General features: G+C 40.3%; 1 protein-coding gene and 1 pseudogene across 2 annotated transcripts in view; both read left to right on the top strand.

Moving 5' to 3' along the window:
• Positions 1 to 7,465: 7,465 nt before the first annotated feature.
• LOC144356169 (uncharacterized) lies at positions 7,466 to 8,642 on the top strand (annotated as a pseudogene).
• A 40-nt stretch (positions 8,643 to 8,682) lies between these two features.
• Positions 8,683 to 21,400, top strand: part of LOC100373072 (uncharacterized) — a 57,526-nt gene continuing 44,808 nt past the window's right edge. Inside the window, exons 1-2 of one of the 2 annotated variants that reach the window (XR_014926859.1) lie at positions 8,683 to 9,496; positions 10,317 to 16,368. Coding sequence is in view for 1 of the 2 variants with exons in the window: in XM_002736866.3 (XP_002736912.3) it covers positions 8,750 to 9,496; positions 10,317 to 15,239 (5,670 nt within the window). In the remaining variant the exon portion in view is untranslated. Of the gene's footprint in view, positions 9,497 to 10,316; positions 16,697 to 21,400 lie in introns of those variants that run through there. The other variant, XM_002736866.3, reaches the window with a different exon arrangement.

The raw sequence follows: 21,400 nt of genomic DNA, 5'->3' as shown, positions 1-21,400 counted from the left end.
ATGATTTATCGTGAACACCAAACTCCGTTCAACAGTTCTTGTAGGACACATTCGATGAAGCAGCATAATTCTCTAACATACGTGTACAGTCTGTGCTAATTCAGTGAAATCAACATTAAAAAACTCAAAATCCTACCAGTGTATAGGAAAAGAAAAATACACACAATGATTAAAACATAAACAAAAAATTAATCACAGCTAAACAAAAAGAGATATGCAGTTTCTGCCACCCCTAATGGTCAAACCCTTCTAAACATTGTCATGACGGAAAGTCTTCTGATTCCTTCGCCACAGTTGAAGAGGGTTTGTTTCATAGTTTCCCCTCTCAAGGAAATGAACTTGGCGGCGACTTAAGCTTTGTAAAACTGTGGTTCGTTTAACGAACCATTTCACCATGTTTACTGTACTCTCATCGACCCTAATGGTTTTTCCACATATTCATGAATATTCATGAGACAGCACTGCGTGACGAGAAATCTCGATCGCCGATTACCTGCCGGAATACGAATTGAAGGGTAAGTCCGTAAATCCGATCAGTGTTTTTCTGCATCGTTCACGCGAACCAACAACATGGCCGATGCAAAGCGCAGAAAAGCAGTAACATTGACAGTTCGAACGTTTGATATTCTCTTTCTTCGCCGACAAATTGAGGGACCACCGTGCCGAGGGACTGTAGATGTACTGAGTCGGTTGAAGACACCAATACTAGCACGACTTTGCTGGACAGAAATTCCCATAATATTATCGATGCGAAGTACCCTTACAATGGGCGTCAATTCACTCTAAAATGACGTACATGTACTTGCAGATGCCGATACTTCCAGATGCGGAATCGCTTTAAAACTGATAGTTTGTTGGTGGAAAAAAAGTGTGCGGTAATCGGTTTCCTGTGCTATTTTTAAATATGACATACTGCTATCCTCGGGCGCGGACATCCGGGCATTTTCACCGCTTGGCAACCCTGGCGGTGAAAACAAAGGCCTAAAACTCGCAGAAAACGGTACTTTAGGATGATTGTTGAGACTCCCCTGAACAGTGTAACCAGATTAGTCCTACGTATGTAACATATATAAATTTGGTTGTTCAGGATTACTTAGAAGTTGAGTTTGTATTGTTTTCTCAAATTTTCACCGGCTCGACCGGCGTTCCACAGCAGCGCGAAAAGAGCCCATAGAAATGCATGTACAGTGGTGCGCGTCTTAGCAACGTGGAACGTCCTGTGACGTAGCTCCGCCCCCGAGGATACACTGCTGAACAAGCAGAAGTCATTTTGTCTTTTTCGCTGACACCAGCGATTTTCACTGGCGTTTCACTGCTGATTTCATTAGAGTATCCGGTCGTGTATAATTAATATTTCCAGCCATTTCTCGTGTGTCGATGAGTAGAACGAAATTGCTTTCACGTAAACGGCATTTTTGAGCCACCAGTAATGTTAACACAGTTTACAGCACAGCACCCTCTATCGTCAGATGTTGTTCTGGTTGTCTCCGTTAACTCGAGGGGGGGGGGGGGCAAGGGGGTAGCTGGTACAATTTTACGGGAAATAAAAGGGGATTTTTACAATTTACAAGGAAAAAAAAGACGTTTTTACAGTTTACAGTGAAAATTGAATTTTGCAGTGAATTGTGTCATCTAGTCGTTTTACAGTTTCGAAAATGTAATTTCCCTGTATTATTCTTTACGACTTATTTGGATGTAAATTCTTGTACGTACCAAGAAAAACGACACATTTTTACAGTGTACGAAAAAAATATCTGATTGATTACGTTGTACGTCTAACAGAATTACGGAATTTATTTTTATCAATTTACGTTGTACGAACAAAAAAATATTGCAATTACGTTGAACGAAAATAACCCTTGCCCCCCTCTGAATTATTCAGCGCCAACTAATTACCATGGAAACGCAGCGTAGGACCGCATGGACATGATACGTCACTCTGCTTGGCGCGATATTCCTGGATAGTTTTGATACTTCATTATGTACTATTTTTCGCTGTCACAACAAATATTTGGCATACTATTTTGACAACCAAGTGCCCAGGGTAAAAACATGCCCCTTCAATACATTTATTATTCATCTGCAGGCGCTATGACGTGCTTGAGTCCGAGCGTACGTGAGGCGCAAGTTGTGTTAAAGCGGGGGAGTCGTCACCTGCTCATGCGTCAGATGGCCATAGCGTGTCATTGTTTACAAACAAGCGTCTACCCATGCTGTTATCGTCGCTTAGGGACTCAATTCCCGTGCGTGCGCAGGTGACGACTCTCCCGCTTTAATTTTAGCATTAAAATGTCCGCATTTAGCAGAGATCCAACGGCATTTCGCAAATTTATGACCAGGCTTCAAGTTTGTGACAACCTAATGCTAAAATTGTCTATATATCCTACCTGGTCCTACTTGATTTTTAAAACTTGAATTCAGGATAAAATCTGTCGCGACAGCGCCCTCCATTGGCTAGAATTCAAAGGACTAGATAGGTTAGAAGATTAACATTATCAAAGCATCGTACGAACTCAATTCAGCATGAAATTGAGTGATACTAGCGACAACACGTGATTGATGGTGCTCTCTGATGAGAAATAAATGGAACGGTCACCTGATTTCACAGAATGGCCACACTTTAGTGTAATTACGTCACATGGCATTTTAGAAAATGACAGATCGTGACTGGCACACAATCAGGTATACACCAGTTTTCCCCCACGCTAGTCAATTTTCACAAACCTCCATATAATCAAATATATTACGTTTTGGAATCGAAATAGTTCACAATAAATGTTGATAATCACATCTTATATATTTTGTATAGATTGACATAATACGAATTAAAGTGGTACATTTCAATCACTGGGGTGGAAATATGGGATGTCATTGTCTCCGATTGTAATTCACTCTTCGTGTTAAATGACCACGAGCCGCAGTTTTTTTTTTTGCAAATTTGTTAGTTATAGTTTTGAATCCATATCATGTATGCAAACTAAGAAAACACGTGATAATATGCCAAGTAAAGTGGTTTATACTGTATACATTCACAAGTGAATTTCGGTACGAACAAGAATTCAAAAAGATTTCGGTGAAGCCTCTAGACGAATTCCCTAGGAGCGTTGACAAGCCATTGTCTGTTAATTTGGTTATTATTTTGAATAAACAATCGGAGAAACTGAATGGGTACAGGCATGAGTAACGCCACCGGATAACGCCCCTTTTGGGCAACAGTCGTTGACGACATGAACAACGCCACATTTGGGCAACAGTCTGTGCAGACATCGGTCTATATCGGTAAAGACATAACAAAGTTTTTCCAACCATACATTTGATATAATTCGTATAATCGAACGACAGTCACGTGATCTGTGCATACGTAATGTATACTCCGAGTACATGTATATCTACAAAAGCTGTTTCCATAACTACGGTTGACTGTCGTCAGCAAGATGTTAAATTGAGTGTCCGAGGGAAGGCAATGGTCCTTGTGTGAACTAAATGTCGGAAACTGTTTAAAGGGCGGTAGTCGTCGCGCTACGCATGCACGAGATATATGGGTCTCATATAAACAAAGCTGGCGACTTTGACTGTTGCGCAGATCAACGATTACATACTAAGACGTTTCTAAGCTTTAATTAGGTATTTTGTAGGTGATTGGAAAGTATCAAAGGAGTCACCGACGGTAATTAGTGCAAGTCGCACCCAGGTCAAATCGCATACTTGTGATTTCCATTTGAAAAGCGTATTGGATTGTGGGAAAATCAATGTTTATCAACACAAGTGTTGCACATGAGCAGCGCGACGACCATCGCGCTTTAAAGATAGTTTGACCTGGATGAAAAATAAGAGAAGTTCGTGGATGCATATGAGGCATCTGTGTACCCCACACTCCCGTACCTGTCTTACGGAAGTCATATTTACGCTCAGACCGAGTCAGAGACCGAAGATTCAAAGTTAGGATTATTTTGAAAATTACCGAAATTAGACAACTAACAGTACTTTCTTGGTAACATGGAATTATTATGACCACGGATATTTCGTTTTACCACCTAAATGTGCACAAATAATCAAAACAGCTGCATTAGAACAAAAAATAAAAAAATATTGAAAATGATCGTGACTACATGCCTACGTGATACTGCTTTATCTGTCATGTATCTATTATCACTGGTAAGTCGGTACGGTGCGACTATAACCTATTCTACAGTGACGGTTGCACGGGGGGGGGGAGGTCGCCCCCTCGAAAAAATGCTGGGGCGTCGCCCCTCAAAAATCAAGCTGAAACCCCGTGGGTCAGCAAAATTTGCCCCACAAAATACAGGAAATAGCGTTTCAGAGAATCTAGATTTCAACATTTTTAAGGAGGAGCTTGCCCCCGGCTCCCTTCAGCGCAAGGTTGGTGGGCAGATCTCGCCCCCTTATGTAAAATTTCGCCGCCTCTGTTCTATTTACGTATGCAGGTAATCATATCGGAACGTAACTCGCATCGTTCATACTTCTGTGACGTCACACTTACGTAAATGACCGTCAACGTTGTCCTTTCAATTATTTAAAGTGTGTTTAGTTGTGTGATAGTTTGTCATTTTGCAAATTATAGTAAATCGCTTAAAAACAGTACTTTTATTGACGGTCGACCGCAGTTCAAAACAATATCTACACTGCGAATAACGTCCCTTTCACTCACTTCCGTCACTAAAGCGCTTCATCGCTGGCGCGGCTAGTATAATAGTGCTTATGCTTCACCTCTGAAATAAAGTCGGTGAAGACTGAAAACAACTAATTTCCAAGAATTATATTGAAGCTGAGCTAATTTCTCATCAATGTAGTTAATCACATCACGCCCCTCCTAGCATCCCTGCCCTCCCCCCCCCCATTTCTTTCCATCTCCGAGGGACAACAGAATTAGCGGTGTATAATAACAAGACAAGTTTGACGCCGCAGGAAATTAACTACAGATATTGATATCTCAGTCTCCATGGTTACGCAGGTGCTTCTAGATAGGGGCTCAGCTTGAGTGCACGGCGCATAACGAAGTGTAGTGTTTTCTGTTCAAATCTAATTCGGTGTCAATAACACCTACTTTGGTGTATCAGTGATTTCTGCTTGGCGTTCGATAATCTATAACATGATTCGATAAGATTCGCTAATTTGACGCTGACCTTTTTCGTATTCAGACCCAAATAAATTAAATTACAGACTTAAGAAAAGGATAATCACTTTCTCCGAAACATAGTCGTGTATACTGAGAAAAGGATTAGTACAAGGCATCGTTATCGATATCCAAGGTCGTCGTTCGCCAGTGCAAGAAATACAAGTACAGGCAGACATATACACACATGGACAAACATCGATAAAATATCGGAGATGTAGCGTCTAAAGTCTGGGTTATATTAAACCCAAGTGACAGCTTTCACTGAATGTTGAAAATAAACCACTGCGCACCTACCCCATACATCACGCAGTATTCATTCGATTTTACTTCATTGCACGTAGAATTGTGTCATTGTGTCTAAATTTTTTGAACATGATTTATTGTGATGTTAAAAAAGAAAAGAAAATAGTTATAAACATGACAATTTGAGAAAAGAAACAATGGGAAGTCTTATCTGAACGCTATAATGTAAGTCATAACGGTCATGTTTCTTGTTTTCACATTTTTTTTAAATGTTCTTAAAATTAGTTTTGATGTTTTCAGAACGGTTTACTATTTTAAATGATACAGAGAGTGCTAAATAAATACACGAGTCGCTGTACAGTTTTCCCGACATAGTATGTTTTTTCCCCACAACAAATATAACTTTCGCATGATAACTATCAGGTGATTATAAAGTTAAATTAAACTCGTACTCGCAGTCACGGTGTCTGTCTGTCTCTGTGTGTGTGTGGGGGGGGGGGGGATAGCTGGTACAGGTTACAGGAAATAAAAAAGGCATTTTACGTTTTTACAGGAAATAAAATAAAAAGTTCCATTTACAGTAAAAGATAGGTTTTTACATTTTACAGATAAAGCAAATTCCTATTCCCATTTTACATTTTTATAATATAATTTGATAATCGTGTTTAAGAATCAATTGCGTACGAATTGCGACATTTAATGTGGAAAATGCTTTATACGCTTGCAAAAAAGATCTTTATACAAATTACAGACGAATAAAATAGGTGATTACATTTCACACCTTGCCCATGTCTACGAATTTATGTCTTTTATTTATTTAAATTGCATTATTACAAAAATAAAAACAATTAATTACAATTTACGAAAATACTCCATGCCGACTGAGTATGATTATATCCATAGTTCACCATCTACAACGATCTACCTTTCTACTTTCCTTATGTTTTCTAAGTCTTATAAATGTTTCTTTACTCCCCTAATTAGTATGTATATTGAAACCTCGCATTCAATCAATCAATCAATAATTGGACCGATCAATAATCAATCAATCGTAGCAATATGAACATTCAGATATTATTTTGCTTTACAAGAGAAAGACCAAAAAACAAAACCATTTACACTTATATTAAATTGCAGAACTTAAAATGATGGAGACGTAAATATTTAAAAAGTTATTTGATGAAACGTTCACATAACTCTTAAAACCACGTCACACGGCAACTGGTGAATATCTGATCATATGGTGCGATGTGGCGTATTCTAAACATATATGCCAAACAACCTGAGCTAGATGAAAGGTTGGGGTTTCGTTTCTACGAAAATGTAACCTACCTCGGATTGCGTTAAAAAAATTAGATAATGAATTCATGGCTTTCAGCAAAAGCAATGTTACAATTATCATGCGTCCACGACGCACCACAAAAAAAAATCATTTGTGAGAAAATCAATTTTGCATGCGTCAACGATATATGTGATGGAAATCAAGACTACTTAGTCAATATATAACGCTATACGACACAAATATCGACCGCCTTGAATGGTCGCTTCACATGAGACTCACGGCTAACCAGCAGTGCCTTTATACAAATCACCGCCATATTGTTTTGCGCTAAATCCAATGGGAATCCTCATTTCATTATTAGTGATGTCATAAGAACACAAAATATACCACTTACGCCTCATTAGATGGCATTAGTGGTATTGTACCCAATAAAGCAAACACTTATTTTCGTGGCCACATGGGAAATCTCTGGCTTCTAATTGGCTATTTTAAAGTGTTTATGATATAGAAAAATTGCTGGCAATAAAACAAAACACAAAAACGGTATACTTTCAGCCACGTTTGCGTGAACACCTTCCCTTGGGAGTATACGACTGTATTACGTACAATATGTATGGGCACATGGATAGGATCCGCAATTAATGAATTCATCGAAATATGCTTGTGTTATTGTTTGTGAATGACATGCATTGCGTGTGTAGGTAATTATGTGTACTATAAACCAATGAAAAACATTGGTGACGGCAGCGGGTGGCGTACAATGGTAAAAATTCCGAGATCCTTATTTGGCTATAATTGAGAGGTATGGTAATACAGAGGCGAGTCGATTGAGCTTAATGAGTATTCAGTGCGTTTAGACGCGGGGTCATATCTGACACAGTAGTAATAAGGTAGCAGTCACAAGGGGATGGGAAATTTGAATTCGAGGCAACGCGCCCCGATCGTCACTCACCAAGCGCTGTCTGACTGAGAGAGATGCATCGAAGCAGGGAAGATCGAACACACGGGAGACAGCGAGGAATGTCGACGTTGTTGTGATTGCTGGGATTATTGCAAGCACTGTCGGTCTCTCTATTACCTGGCTGTACATGAATAACATGAGAAGCGTCGACTTGATCGCGACGCAGCCACGCAATAACGTAGCGAGGCAGGTGAGATGTGCAGGCGGGAACCGTGGTAAGGCTACTCGTCTGGACGACAGTGATTTGGACCGTAGCGAAGCGGAAATTACCGTGATGTCCAGCGTGAACGAACCAGATGTCAACTGCCGCAATAAAGAATACGGGGCAATCATAGACGACGACAGTTACGAAGATTTGTGTACTGAGAAAAATAATAACAACTATACGGAGAACTCAAATAGTCGAAGCGCAAAGCGCTTAAAAAACAAGGTTGAACTTTTAGGAAAGGATTTCTTTTCAGGGCTTGATATTATCCAAGAAGAAACGGAAAATGAGGAGCAGAGCGACTCAGAAGAGAGCAAAGAGGTCGGAGAATGTGGGAAACTGAGTGACGTGAGCTACGTAGATGAAAACGAGCGAAATGACGCTCTGCGGTCTTTTATTGAAAAGTGTATTTTATCGGAAACATCTACTGCGACGATTAACAGTAGCACAGGTGACAAAGATCACGGGCTTAACCCCCAAAGTTCGCCGCATGAGGGGGCTGACCCGGTTATAAGTGTCGTGTACTCGTCGTCCAATCGATTGGCTGACACGAACAGTACCTTAAGCGTTAACGGGTTGAATTTAATAGTAAATGGTTTACCGAACAGTAAACAATGGGGCGGAGTGAGCGAAAAAGGTTATCAAGCGTCCATTATGAATGACTATTGTCAGTCAAATCGCAATACGGCTTTAGTGTCAGACGATTTAAACGACAGAGGACTACACGATATTAATCTGAATTTATTGCCGTCCAATACTACAGCGTCTGACGCACATGCAAAAAGTGCAGAACAACCCAACTCCGCCGTACTAAGAGCGGACACAGGATATGCGGTAACGGATAAAAGCTGCTCGACACGCTCCGCTGCAAAACTGAAATCAGAGAGTTCGCTGTTTAGTGACGCAGAGAAGTCGGGGACTATGGAAAATATGTCGACGCGATTCGTTTTTAACTCGTCCGGGTCAAAGCACGTACCAATGGACGGTAGTTCGGATATTACAATGTCTAGTTACGGCAAATATTATGTGGATATTAATAGCAACACGTCAGAGGGACCCGCCGTGACACAAACCACGCACCAATTCGACCCAACACCGATATATAATCAACAAATGGAACCCACAAGTCGCAATGAAGAACCAGGCTATAATGGGAATATGACTAACTATTCTACGGTAAACAAACAGCACTATGCTGGGGATCATGATGGTAGCACTTATTATAAAACTTTAAGATGTAACGATCGAAGTCGGTTATACGCGGATCAAAATCGACAGGTGGTTGAATATTATCGCGATAAGGATTTGCGTGTAAACATGGAACGACGAGACCATGGCGTTGTTGGCGATCTGATAACTGAAACGGACAGTGGCATGGCAAGTACGTGCAGCAGTACCAACTCTCACAACGGACACGTCCCTAACAGAGCAAAAAACAACACGGGCGCTATTCATTCCAGGGGACACAATCACGACCCACCCCCTAAGGAGGTGAGAGACGTCGGTGCTCGTTTAAAGGGAATATCCAACACTACGCAAACATATCGTAGTAAAGCGAACAAACACGAATGTGAGTTACGACCTATGTACAATAAAACGGGTCCCCTGGGGACGAGCAACCAACATGATGGAAATCAACGCTGGGAAACGGATTACCGTCAATACCAGGTGAGTACAGATTTTGATAGCTGTGTGATTTTTTTTTATTTTAGAGACAATTTTCGGGGTCGGTTGCTAAGTGAATGGTAACACATTTTGTGTGCCAGTGAATCGCGGCATCGTGTAGAGTATACGGTGAACCTTGTAGTTGAAAAACGTTATTCATGCATATAATAGGGCTACAGCATTCACTTCTTACAATGACATAAATCAATAGACATTCTAAATTCACATAATTGGCCCAGCTTATCAAACGAACAACATTGTGTTGTGATAACTACTTAACACTGGATGGTACCAGTCGAGTCACAGTAAATTGTGAAGAGCATGTTTATGGGGTCTAAAGAGCAATTTAGCAATAGTATAAACTTGGTCACATACGTCATTTTTTAAACACGTGTTTAAATGCTAGTAGTTAGATTGTGAAAACATGTTTACGATTCTCGTTCACACGGTGATAGCCTGCGTCAAAGCATAGCCTCAACTTCGTACGCCTCCGCTGTACAGCTAAACAAAAGCACGTACAGCAAAACAATTGCTGCTATTGTTATGGAAATATACGTTGCATTTTTAAGGTCGCTAGTGTCAGCGTAGTAAAGCATGCGCAAATACGGCGAATACTGATACGATCTGTCAGATTTCTCTCGGCTATGAAAACAGCGCCACTGGAGGCGCATCATTTTGCGTATGTAACTGAGCATATCCATTAACAAGAAAAAAGATTGATGTCGTTGCATCATCTATTATTTAGGTCACTGATCACTTCCTCTCATATTTTAGTTGAGATGTTATCGAAGATTTCTTTCTTTTCTTTTGTTTATTTTTACAGGGAGACGTTCATAATCCACGCGAGGATAAGTTGAACGCAAGAAATAAACGTTCTCCAATAGTTGGCATCGATCCAACAGCGTTAGATGGTGTCTACGGCACGGATACCGGGCGTTCCCAGCCTCGTGATACGGGCATGTCCTTGCCGTATGCTACGTGCACAGCACCTGAAAGTAGGAATGCACAAATCGAGGAGAGAGAACACATCTCATTAAGTCGTGACGCAAGGACGGAATCGTCAAATGGGGGCAGTGCTATCCGCGTGTGTGCGCATACTGATACTGAATCAGACAGCCGACATAAAGTAGACGTCAGACCTCGCTCACCACGAGAAGTGAATGCTGCGGCCAGGAGGGCTTTCTTTGCCGAGGGTGGAGATTCATCGGCGGACAGTGTTTCTATGGCATTTCAGAAGAGGTTTCGGGGCAAGGTAGATACCTACGAAGCTAGTATTATCTCACATGCAGTAACTCCGATATCACCAACGCGAACGCGGCAATATGAGGTGACTCGACGACGGCCTGAACACCGAGCTGCTCCTGCGATGTCGCCGGTTTCTGCCAAGATAATTAACCAAACCACTAATCGTGAAAATCCTCGGTATGTGTCTGAATCAAGTTCGCAAAACCAAGATAATCGCACAATTAAAGATAATTCACGTCCACGTGAGCCTCCTACGTATCGGAGCATTGTAAACTCGATAGAAAATGCCTTGGCGAGAGCCGATAAAAAGGACGAGAGCATGAGAACTAATTATCAGCGGAGCCCGACACGAATGACCGGAAACCCCCTACCATCACCCCCACCACTCTCATTAATGGCAAACACACCAAGGAAAAAGAAGCCACATATATCTTGCACATTTGCTAACATTGCCGAAGTTCATGAAATAAGCGATGGCCAAACCACTGATGAAGACACTGTGACATCAGAGAATGTAAAAAGCAATGATTACCGGTACAGTGCGTTAGCACCCAGGACGAGCATAGAGAGGAATAGTCACTTTGACTACCGGGAAACAGATCTGGATAGCATTGAGAGGAGGCAGGGGGATATCGCAACAACCGCCGAAGAAAGGCGAATACAAAATTCGTTGAATTCTCTGGATTTGCCGGAGTGGTTCAAACATTCGGACGTCGTAAGAAAAAGCGTTGAAAAGTCATCAGGCAGGCAGTCCCAATCATACAGGTACAGCTTTCCACCTCACACCGCACCCCCAAAAATAAATCCACCCAATAGTATCCCGCCTAGCATTTTGAAAGTTACAGCTAATAGACTCCCACACGATACTTCTCCTCAGCCCCGTTATCGCGACGAATATCTTCCATCGGAACAATTTTCTTCCCACGGGGTAGCTATTTCATCGTCCTCATCAAGTATTAAGAAACCATCAGAAAGTACATCTCCAAGGCAACGAGGTTCGCCATGGGAATTGAGATCGTCTTCCGTGAGAGAATATTCACATACCGTCGTCACAGAATCACCATGGCAACTGAGAACCACTTCGCCATCAGACGTGACCCTTAGGCAACCCCCGACTTATACTTCATCGCCAAAACAAAAATCACAAATGACATCTCCCAGACAACACGCATTGCCTAAAGAATATGAATCACCATGGGAACTGAGATCCACTTCCAGTTCAATTGAATCGACTCCAAGGCACCAGTCACTATATTCCAATAGTTTGGGATCAGGAACTTCAAATCCATCGCAAAAAACAAATTCTGCGTTAAATGGCGGACATCAACGTACGCAGTACGACACAACTGATCTGATCATGCCGCCACCCGAGTTTCAAACACAGCAGCCCGACACTGTTACTGATTCAATCCTTCTTAATAGAAAGGCGACGCAGTCTGTTACTGATACACCCCCTCATAGAAGGATGACAAAACAAAAACGGCCCTCGTCATTTCATTTTGAAACTCGGCCATTGCTTAATGAAGTAACACAAGAATCAAAATCTTCTCAACCAACACAACAAATAAAAACACCATCATCACCGATTAAAACGCCAATGAAGCACATAACATCTCCTGATAAAACTAAATATAAATGTCCGTCAGCATCATCGCCAAAAAAATCGGGTGCAGATACAACATTTAAACTCCGGGATCTGCCAGAATCTCCGCGCAAAATAAAACCGAGAGAAAATTGGTCTCAGGGCGATGAGACAGATACGTCTCGGTCATCACAGCACGATTCTATTACGTTATCGCCCAAATCTAAAATACCCCCTTCAACTAAACAAACATCGAATAAATCTTCACCAAGTGAGAACATTGAAACGTTTTACACCACACCAACAACACAGTCGGCGTCAGAAACGTATTATACGAAAACTATGACATCACCATTAAATTCGACGTCATACTGGAATAATATGATATTATCGTCAAGAACAACATCTCAAACTAAATCATCGCCAAAAAGTTCCGTTTCTGGGGAGTTTTATTCGAAACATGCGACAGCATCACCACGAAGTACGCCATCAGAGCGGTGCTCCTCGCCAAGTTCAACCTCAGAACAGTTTTATTCAAATTCGGTGACGTCAATACCTAGTTCCATGGCGTCAAATTCTTACACGAAACCAATGACGACATCATCTATATTAACCTCTGAACGATTTGACAAGGATCGAGGCATCGGTTCAAGGTCGCGGAGTTTTAGTCCAACAACTTTCAAAGTAAAAACTGGCGATACGGACTTGCCGGGATCTCCCACCCGATTCTTTGTTCAAATAAAACCCTTAAAAACATCACCTACTAAAGAAGATATAGAAATTGCACCGCCAACAAAGACTACTTCCAGCAGTCAAACTGATTTAACGCTGACTGGTATGACGAGATATGACATCATCGCCCACTCGGTGGAAAATCTACCAGGAACCCTTGCAAAATACCCAACTTCGCCCAATCTCGCCAATCCGATGCCATTATCATCATTTGGCATGGACTATGAGGACATCGACGAAAATAAGGACTCATGGAGGAAAAGTGATTCTGTCTTGACTCGACCTAAACGTACATTCGGTCTTAGCGACTTTCACCAAAGGCCCCCTGAAAGTAGGTCTTTGCAAGAAAGTTACCGTTCTTTGAGAAAAAGCGAGACGTCAAACGTAGGGAAAAAAATCGATTTACCAACTGTGAACGAGGAGGGACTTTTTGAATTTGAGTCAGGTCAAAGTCAGGACAGAGAACAAAATTTTTTCCCTGAACAAAAAAGACCGTCAAAATCAATGGAAAATTTGAAATTATTTCACGAACTTTCTGCTCCATTTTCTATAAAGAAGGCTTCATTGAGTGTGAACGACCTATCGGGTCGTCCCAAACTGCAACCCGATCCACATTTCAACCCCGATGGTAGCAGGAAGGAAGGATCTCACGAATTTCCAATGGTGTCGTACTCAAGCCAAGACTTGTCCAGGAGGGAAAAACCCGGAAGTCATCATGATTTAACCGTAACTATAACGGACACGTCGCTAGATGCGGATGGCAGCTTTACCAGGCGTCCCTTTCAGAGTACGGACAGTTTAATGTCAAGCGAAGTCAGCTACCAAGCACCAGGAACTAATATGGAAGAAGTGATTGACAGTTTGTTGGCTTTATCGCCAAGTCCAACATCGAGTACATTTAATTTAGGGCTCGATCGGGACAAAGAGCGTGAATTCGCGGAACTCAGCTTCTTTGATTTGCCGTCGAGTCCCATGAAAGACGAGGACGAACCTCCGTCCACTGACGTCAGCACAGCAACACTTGATTCAGTGATCGTCATTTCGCCAACAACAGATTCGAACGATTGTGTGAGCCGAGAAGAAACATTCGACTTCGGCAGCGATTGTCATACTTTTGACGACGAGAAAGAAATTGATGACGAAAAGGAAGACATATTAGGGGAAGAGTTAATTATGGTTAAATGTCGATACAAAAAATGTGGCAAAAATATGCCATTGAGAGAAGCTAGAAACACTTATAAATCTTGTCATAATTGCTACACCTACTACTGTTCGCGTGACTGTCGCAAAGCACACTGGGAGAAACACAAAAAGAAATGTATTTTCAGTCGCGTGAGTAGCGCCTGTAAACACGTGATATATCATAGCAGACACAATGAAGACTGTCTACAATCACTCTCGCGAATGGCGAGAACTGGGTATCTATCGCGAGGGAGAGGATGCATTACACTTCTCTTCGCTGATCCAGAAATCGCGGAAGAATACCTAAAATATGGGGTGAATGGATGCGAAATACCACCAACGTATACGTCTGCCAGAGAATTGGAAGAATCCGGCGTGACTGGTGAACACATGCAGCTATTAATAAAAATGTGTAAATCATATAATCCCGAATATAAATTTGTAGTTAACGTCGCAATTGTAGTTAGCAACGAGCCGCCGATTAAACCCCTTCCGAGACACGAGGGGACTACCATTAAGAAATGCGCCAAACTGAGACTGAGTCAAAATATGAGCCCCAAAAGAGAGATGAAACCAATCCCGGAAGATTCGGATACGTTAATCCTGACAGCGCCTCCTGGGAGCCCTTCAAGAGGAGGACTCGATAAGAAATCGCGACAGGTATGTTTTATTAATATCCAACGAAATCTACGACAGCGTGGAGTAAGTCTACGTCATCGATACCCTCGCGTGTACGATAAATTATGTGCGTGGGTAGAAGACAACGAAAACTTCGCTCCTATGTCTATCTATCCCTACGATACACGCACCGGCAAACAGTTCATGTGCGTTATTATGCCAACGTCCGATCCAGACGAACTTGAGTGGGCAAGAAATCCCGAAGTGCTGGAATGTATCGATCTGGACGCGGAGATTGAACGACTTGAGACAAGTGTCGTTCTGGCCATGGAAGAGACGGGGAAAACCCCACCACAGATAAAAAGCCCAAGAAGTCCAAGATATTGAACACGTTAAATAATATACACGTACAGTGGTGCTAGTTCATTGTTTTTAACTGAATTATAAAACAAATGAAAACTTATTCTAGCCAGACGAAAAATTAAATATACACACAGATAAGAAAGATAACAACAATAGTTGGTCATTTCTAGCAACTAACTCCAGAGGTGGTTGTCATGAATACACGACGGACCGGCAAAATGGTTTATCTTCGAAGACCAAATTAATGTCGACCTATTTCCAAGTGTCGTCCAAGGTTTATAAATCAACAGATGGTTGCCATAGATACGCTTGCGTTCTCCGCAGCAGCGACTTGGACGCATATGTATTTCTTTTGAAAAAAAATACACAAAAACACGAACACGGGTGAGCGTGGCCGCAATGAACCACATAGACATTTGTCTAGGATTCTGGCCAATATATTTACTAGTACCATAAATAGGGTTAGATTCAAAACGATGCCGAATTGGAAATATAGGACGGTTCCCGGCGTTTGTCTAGAATCCACGTAAAACCATAGGGATTAATTCTGGGTTAAACGCAACGATTGGGAAATGTATAATAATGACATTTAGGAATGTGGCTTACTGACGATTCTAATCCAAACGTACAGTGGAATATAGCTACGTCACTCGGGATTAATATCTCAGAAGGCTGTCTCGTCAAGTGGATATTTGTCTCACGCACATATAATCGGATTATTGAACTTGAATCCTAACGAGATTGCTGTATTGATCGTGTCAATTTATAATTTAAATCGGGGTTATGAGAACAGTATATCGTATTAGCTTGCAGGGCGAATCGCCGGCTGCATTGTCCATTCCAGTCAGCGTGTATGATATGTATCGGGGAGCATGTTGGAACTGTGCCAATCGGATAAGAACTTTAAAGTTGTGTGAATAAAGGAATATCTCGCGAATCGGGGGACTTACTGTCTCATCTAATGATACAATAAGACAATAGATTGTATAAAACAACAACAGCAGCCCGAGTAGAAACAATAAAAGTCAATGGAATGTACAAAACAACGACATCAGCGGGAACAATAGAATTTACAAAACAATATAAACGGGAACAATAGAAGACAATGGAATTTGAAAAACAACAACAGCAGTGGGAACTAGTGACACGGCAGGTGAGCCATTATTGATTTTTTTTCTTCTATTTTTGTTAATACTACATGCTTGTCATGATACAGGAGATGAATGACGTATGAATGATTGAATATGCTTGAATACACTACTTTATTTGTTAAACACCACTCAACTATTTAACTTGCGAATAACCTCGGCCCACGGTTTCACCAGAGAACGCCCACAGGTTAATTTTGACGGAAGGCGCAAGGGCGAGTGGTTTAAATAAGAAGATTGGTTCTAAATGTCCCATATTTTATATATCCTGGTTATTTTGGACGTGCACGTCAATACACACTTGTACCGTGTTAATTTGAATAAAAAACAAAATACTTTAAAATCATACGCCTGAACACAAAACACAGATGCATATTTGTATATAATATTCATACATACAAGCAATCCATACAATTCAATTTCAAGCAAATTGACTGTATAGACGTGGTGTTGGTCAGATTACAAAACTATTCAATTAATCGCAGCCGCCACAATATACGCCAATTTTCATAAAACCATTGACAAACTATTTTGGGAAGGCTCGTTTAACTATTATTAGCGACAGCAGTTGGATTACGTTTATTTTCATATTATGACATCAGTTCTCCTGATTTTACGGGGTTGCATCTTTTGTGAGGAGTTTTTAAAACTCTTGCTATAATAATAATAATAATAATAATAATAATAATAATAATAATAATAATAATAAATCATATACCTTAAAAACTAAGACCTTTGATCGAATATTAAACCAGCAATATACCTTATATATGGCCGCTGAAATCTCGTTGAAAGCGAGACAGCCCGGCGTTTTGCTCCTCTCATAGATTCAATTGTCATCGCGTCAACTGTCCCGGATGTGTTGAACCATGATATTCGGAACAGTGGATTTGACTATTTCAGCACCAATTCCATTTTTTCATCACAATATCACAAAAGTCCCGTTTATAGTTTACAATTTTCTTCCGAAGATTGGGAGAAAAATATCCAAATTGAAAATTGACTCAAATTTTGTCTGTTGGCTCCAAAATTTGGGTTTATTTTCAGAAATATAATAAAAAAAAAGTGAAGAAAAATTTGGGCGGGAAAGTCTGGTGGTGGAAAGAGAGAGAATGGAGCGTTATTTGGGGACAAAAACAAGTCTCGTGGCGCTCTTGTTGACAAAATATTCTGTATATACAATATAAAAACTTTAAAGTAAAATCTTACTCATAAATAAAATTTATTCAATTTGCAATATATTCTCCTGCCGGCCAATATAAGAATGTCGTCTTAAAACAAGTTTGTTTATTTACAAAATGATGGTTATATTTTAGGGATTGAAGGTTATTTGTCAGTGTTAGAACGCCTTTACCATTGTTTTATGGTGGAGATTTTTGGTACGATGGAGTTAGCTAGTGATTTGTTGTGGAACATTTATATATCATTACTTGATCGACCCGGGCACATTTTGTAAACTTGGGTTGTTTAAACAAATCCTGGTTTTAAAGAAGTGATCACAAAAGGTTTGTTTCAACATCTATGGAAATGTTCTATAAATAGCATTTTAAAATAAAATTTGGTTACCATGGTGCTATATAGCTCCACGATTGTTCATAATTATTATAAAGAAAATAACGTTGTTTTGCGATTTATGACCAACTTTCTCAACATATGATCTGCCAATGGAGGTGTTTCCAATCTGATGGGTTGAAATAGTTTGATAATTGTTGTGAAAGAAGTGGATGTAGAAGTTAAATGTTGATCTGAATAAAATGCATCTCTCCTTGTGAACAAGTAACGTACACGAGGGACCCATATCATCGCTACATCATACACTACGTGGTGCAATGACTGTTCGCAGTTTTGCAGAAAGTAAGAATTAATTCTAAACCAACCAACGGTGATTTACCGGAACTAAAATTCTAAATTACACGTTATAAGATTTCGAGGTAAATATCAGCGGTTGTCATGGTGATATCGAACTTTGTTATTATTGGTATCTCTAAAGACGAGTTTCGGGTTCCTTGGTTGCCAAGCTACAATGGTGCGCATGAAGGGGATTGAATCAACGTAGAGGATGATAGCAGAATTGTAATATTAGGAAAATATTTTACTATACCATCTTCAGTTATGTCCCGAACATATTGATTTTAGACACACACGTGGCCTTTGGAAGTTTATGAAATGTTAATAAAATATAGAAAACGTGTTTCACATCCATTCACATACAATGACGTTGGACGTACCTTTTTTAAAATATCTCTTAAATAGTTGTTTCTGTTGTGGGCGCGCTCAGTACCAATCGGGAAACATACACCGAAACTCGAAACTCGACTGTTACTACTTTTCGTTGCTGTACGTATACAATTAAGTAATGTACTACCTCTGATACAATATATTCTCACACAGTAAAACCTTTTCCAATTTACACGCAACGAGATTACACTTACAACTGGAAAACGTCGTATTAATTTTAAACACGAGATAAAATATAAATGCAATCTGATGTCAGTAGGGTCAACTTGAAAACATTTTAAGCTTTCTACTTCGATAAGTGTAACTCATTGAAAATAGATCGATTTTTAGCATTTCTACTTTATAAACAAGTTGAAACACGGTTCCATTTAACTTCAAACTTTTGACAACACAGTGTAATTAAATTAGTAGTTTTTATAGTTGTATTTCATTTTATGATAGTTCATATATTCAAAGCTCTGTTTTCACTAAGCTTCTCTCAGAAATGGCTGCACTGTGTGGGTGTGATTTATGCCGAAAAGTCAAAATAGCGAACACTGATTTATTGTTGCATTACATTGGCGTCCGATAGATAGGGGTTTTACATCGATTTTAAATCACGGTTCATGTACGTCAGCGTAAATTGTAACGACTTTTAAAGCCTATGGGGGAAAATAAATATTATCCCACCCGTTTTATGAATGCCGATTTATCTTATGCACGCTCGTTTTTCTTGTGCACACGTTTTATCTTGTGCACGCCTGTTTATTTTGTGCACTTATTTTATCTTATGCACACCTGCATTTTCTTGTACACACCGTTTTATCTTATGCACGCTTGTTTTTCTTGTGCATACGTTTTATCTTATGCACGTCCGCTCTATCTTGTGAACGCCGTTTCAAACGCCACATGTTAGCATCTATAATAGGACGGAAGGAATATCTACGTTGTTGAACGCCGGTGTAATTTAAAATGTTTGCCAACTACGATGCTCCCAATATATGGTGAGCATTAATAGTTCATTTGGTTTATTAAAATTGATTTTTAATTTGTTTTCACATAGTAGATTTAAAAAAAAGAAGTGGTGGACCGTCTCCGATTAAATTGAAGAGACGGACAACCCCTAATTTTACTAAGTACGCATGACTGATACATGTCCAAAGCCATGATGAACAGAATAACCACACGACGAGTTAAATTAAATTGAATTGATTGGAATAATAGCAGCACCGTGTACACCACTCAAGCACCTTTCAGTGGAGTTAGGTCGATATTGCCGATAATTAACGTGAAGAATAGATCGTAATTTGAAAAGCCAGGATTATCGCAACATCCCCCTTTTCATCCTCCAGTCATATATACGTTATCTCCCAGACTACATTTTAATCAATTACCTGGCCACTTGGTCACCTAAACCCACGCCGTTACTCACTTCTGCAGTTTTATATCTACTTATAAAAGGTTAAAGGGCGGTAGTCGTCGCACAGCGCGTGTCGAATTTCATGTAAACAAGCAATGTATTTTACACGCGTTGTATACGTCGCTATGAGTCTCATATCGAACAGGACGCGGCGCGACGACCACCGCCCTTTAACGCTGTCTGCAGCATCAACACTTGTTAAAAGTTTAGACGATTTTGATTGCTTGTTCCGGTGGGAATTTTGGTGATGGGCAGATTTTCATTAAATTGCGGCTATATAAACGAAAATACCGCAACTCACAAATAAGTTGGGATTAACGACTTTTATAGACTTCCTTGAAAGAGTTCATTTACTGTGAATAGGTCAAGTGGAGAGGTTAAAGCGGGGGAGTCGTCACCTGCGCATGCGTCAGATAGCCATAGCGTGTTATTGTTTACAAACAAACGTCTACCCATGAGCTTTTGCGTTTTTAGCGTGTGTTGTTATCGTCGCTTGGGACTCAATTCCCGCGCGTGCGCAGGTGACGACACTCCCGCTTTAAACATATCTACCGCTGCGTGAAAAAAAGACCGACTTCCAGGGCATGATGATGCGTTAAATGTTGCGAAGTCAGACCCCGGGGTCAGACGTAATTCCCCTGCATCCACAATTGAAGCGTTTGGTTGACATGGCAATAGTGAACTACGCACGTTTGATATTCGTTACAGGTACGTTCCATGATTGCTAAAGCGACCGACTTTTACCTCGTTCCTTAAGTAGGTTTTTGGATCATTGTTAATGACACGTCCGCTCTCGAATTGGTATTTTGTTCCCAGCAAATCAAACAACAATTCTTTATAAATGTCTACAATACTTCTATCGCAACTAATTAACATCGGACATTCTTTATTATAAACTACACTGAAGTCTTATAAATATACTTTCTTTCGACACAACAAATCCAATCCTTTCGTTGTTATTATATATACAAACTGAAACAGGCTGATGGGAAAACATTGGGACATTTTTTAATGATGTCGATTGGCTGATTTGAATTAACTGCCATTGACATTTGTAATTATTTATAAACATTAAGAGAATAGATTTGCTGTTACACATTCATAAACTCAGCTGCTTTCATTTGGAACCAGTCACTTTAAAATAAAAAAATCATTTCTCAAAGCGCTCGCGCATCAACAGTCAGCCCACGTCACAGCACGAGCTTATACAATGTCGCATTTGCGTTTATGAATATTCATGTTTCTGAATAAATAATAGCGTACATGCCTTTGCTAACTTCAGTGTACTCGTCATTATATTTTATTCTATAGTTTCGAAAGCTTAGTCTAAACACGTACAAAGTAAGACGTGGCGACCTGTGAAATTAAAACTCGTGGACAAAACCAGATTATCTCCATTT

The sequence above is a fragment of the Saccoglossus kowalevskii genome, chromosome 17 (genome assembly GCF_978046115.1).
Source record: "Saccoglossus kowalevskii chromosome 17, keSacKowa6.1, whole genome shotgun sequence".
Lineage (NCBI taxonomy): Eukaryota > Metazoa > Hemichordata > Enteropneusta > Harrimaniidae > Saccoglossus > Saccoglossus kowalevskii.
This window is presented reverse-complemented; position numbering and strand designations above follow the sequence as displayed.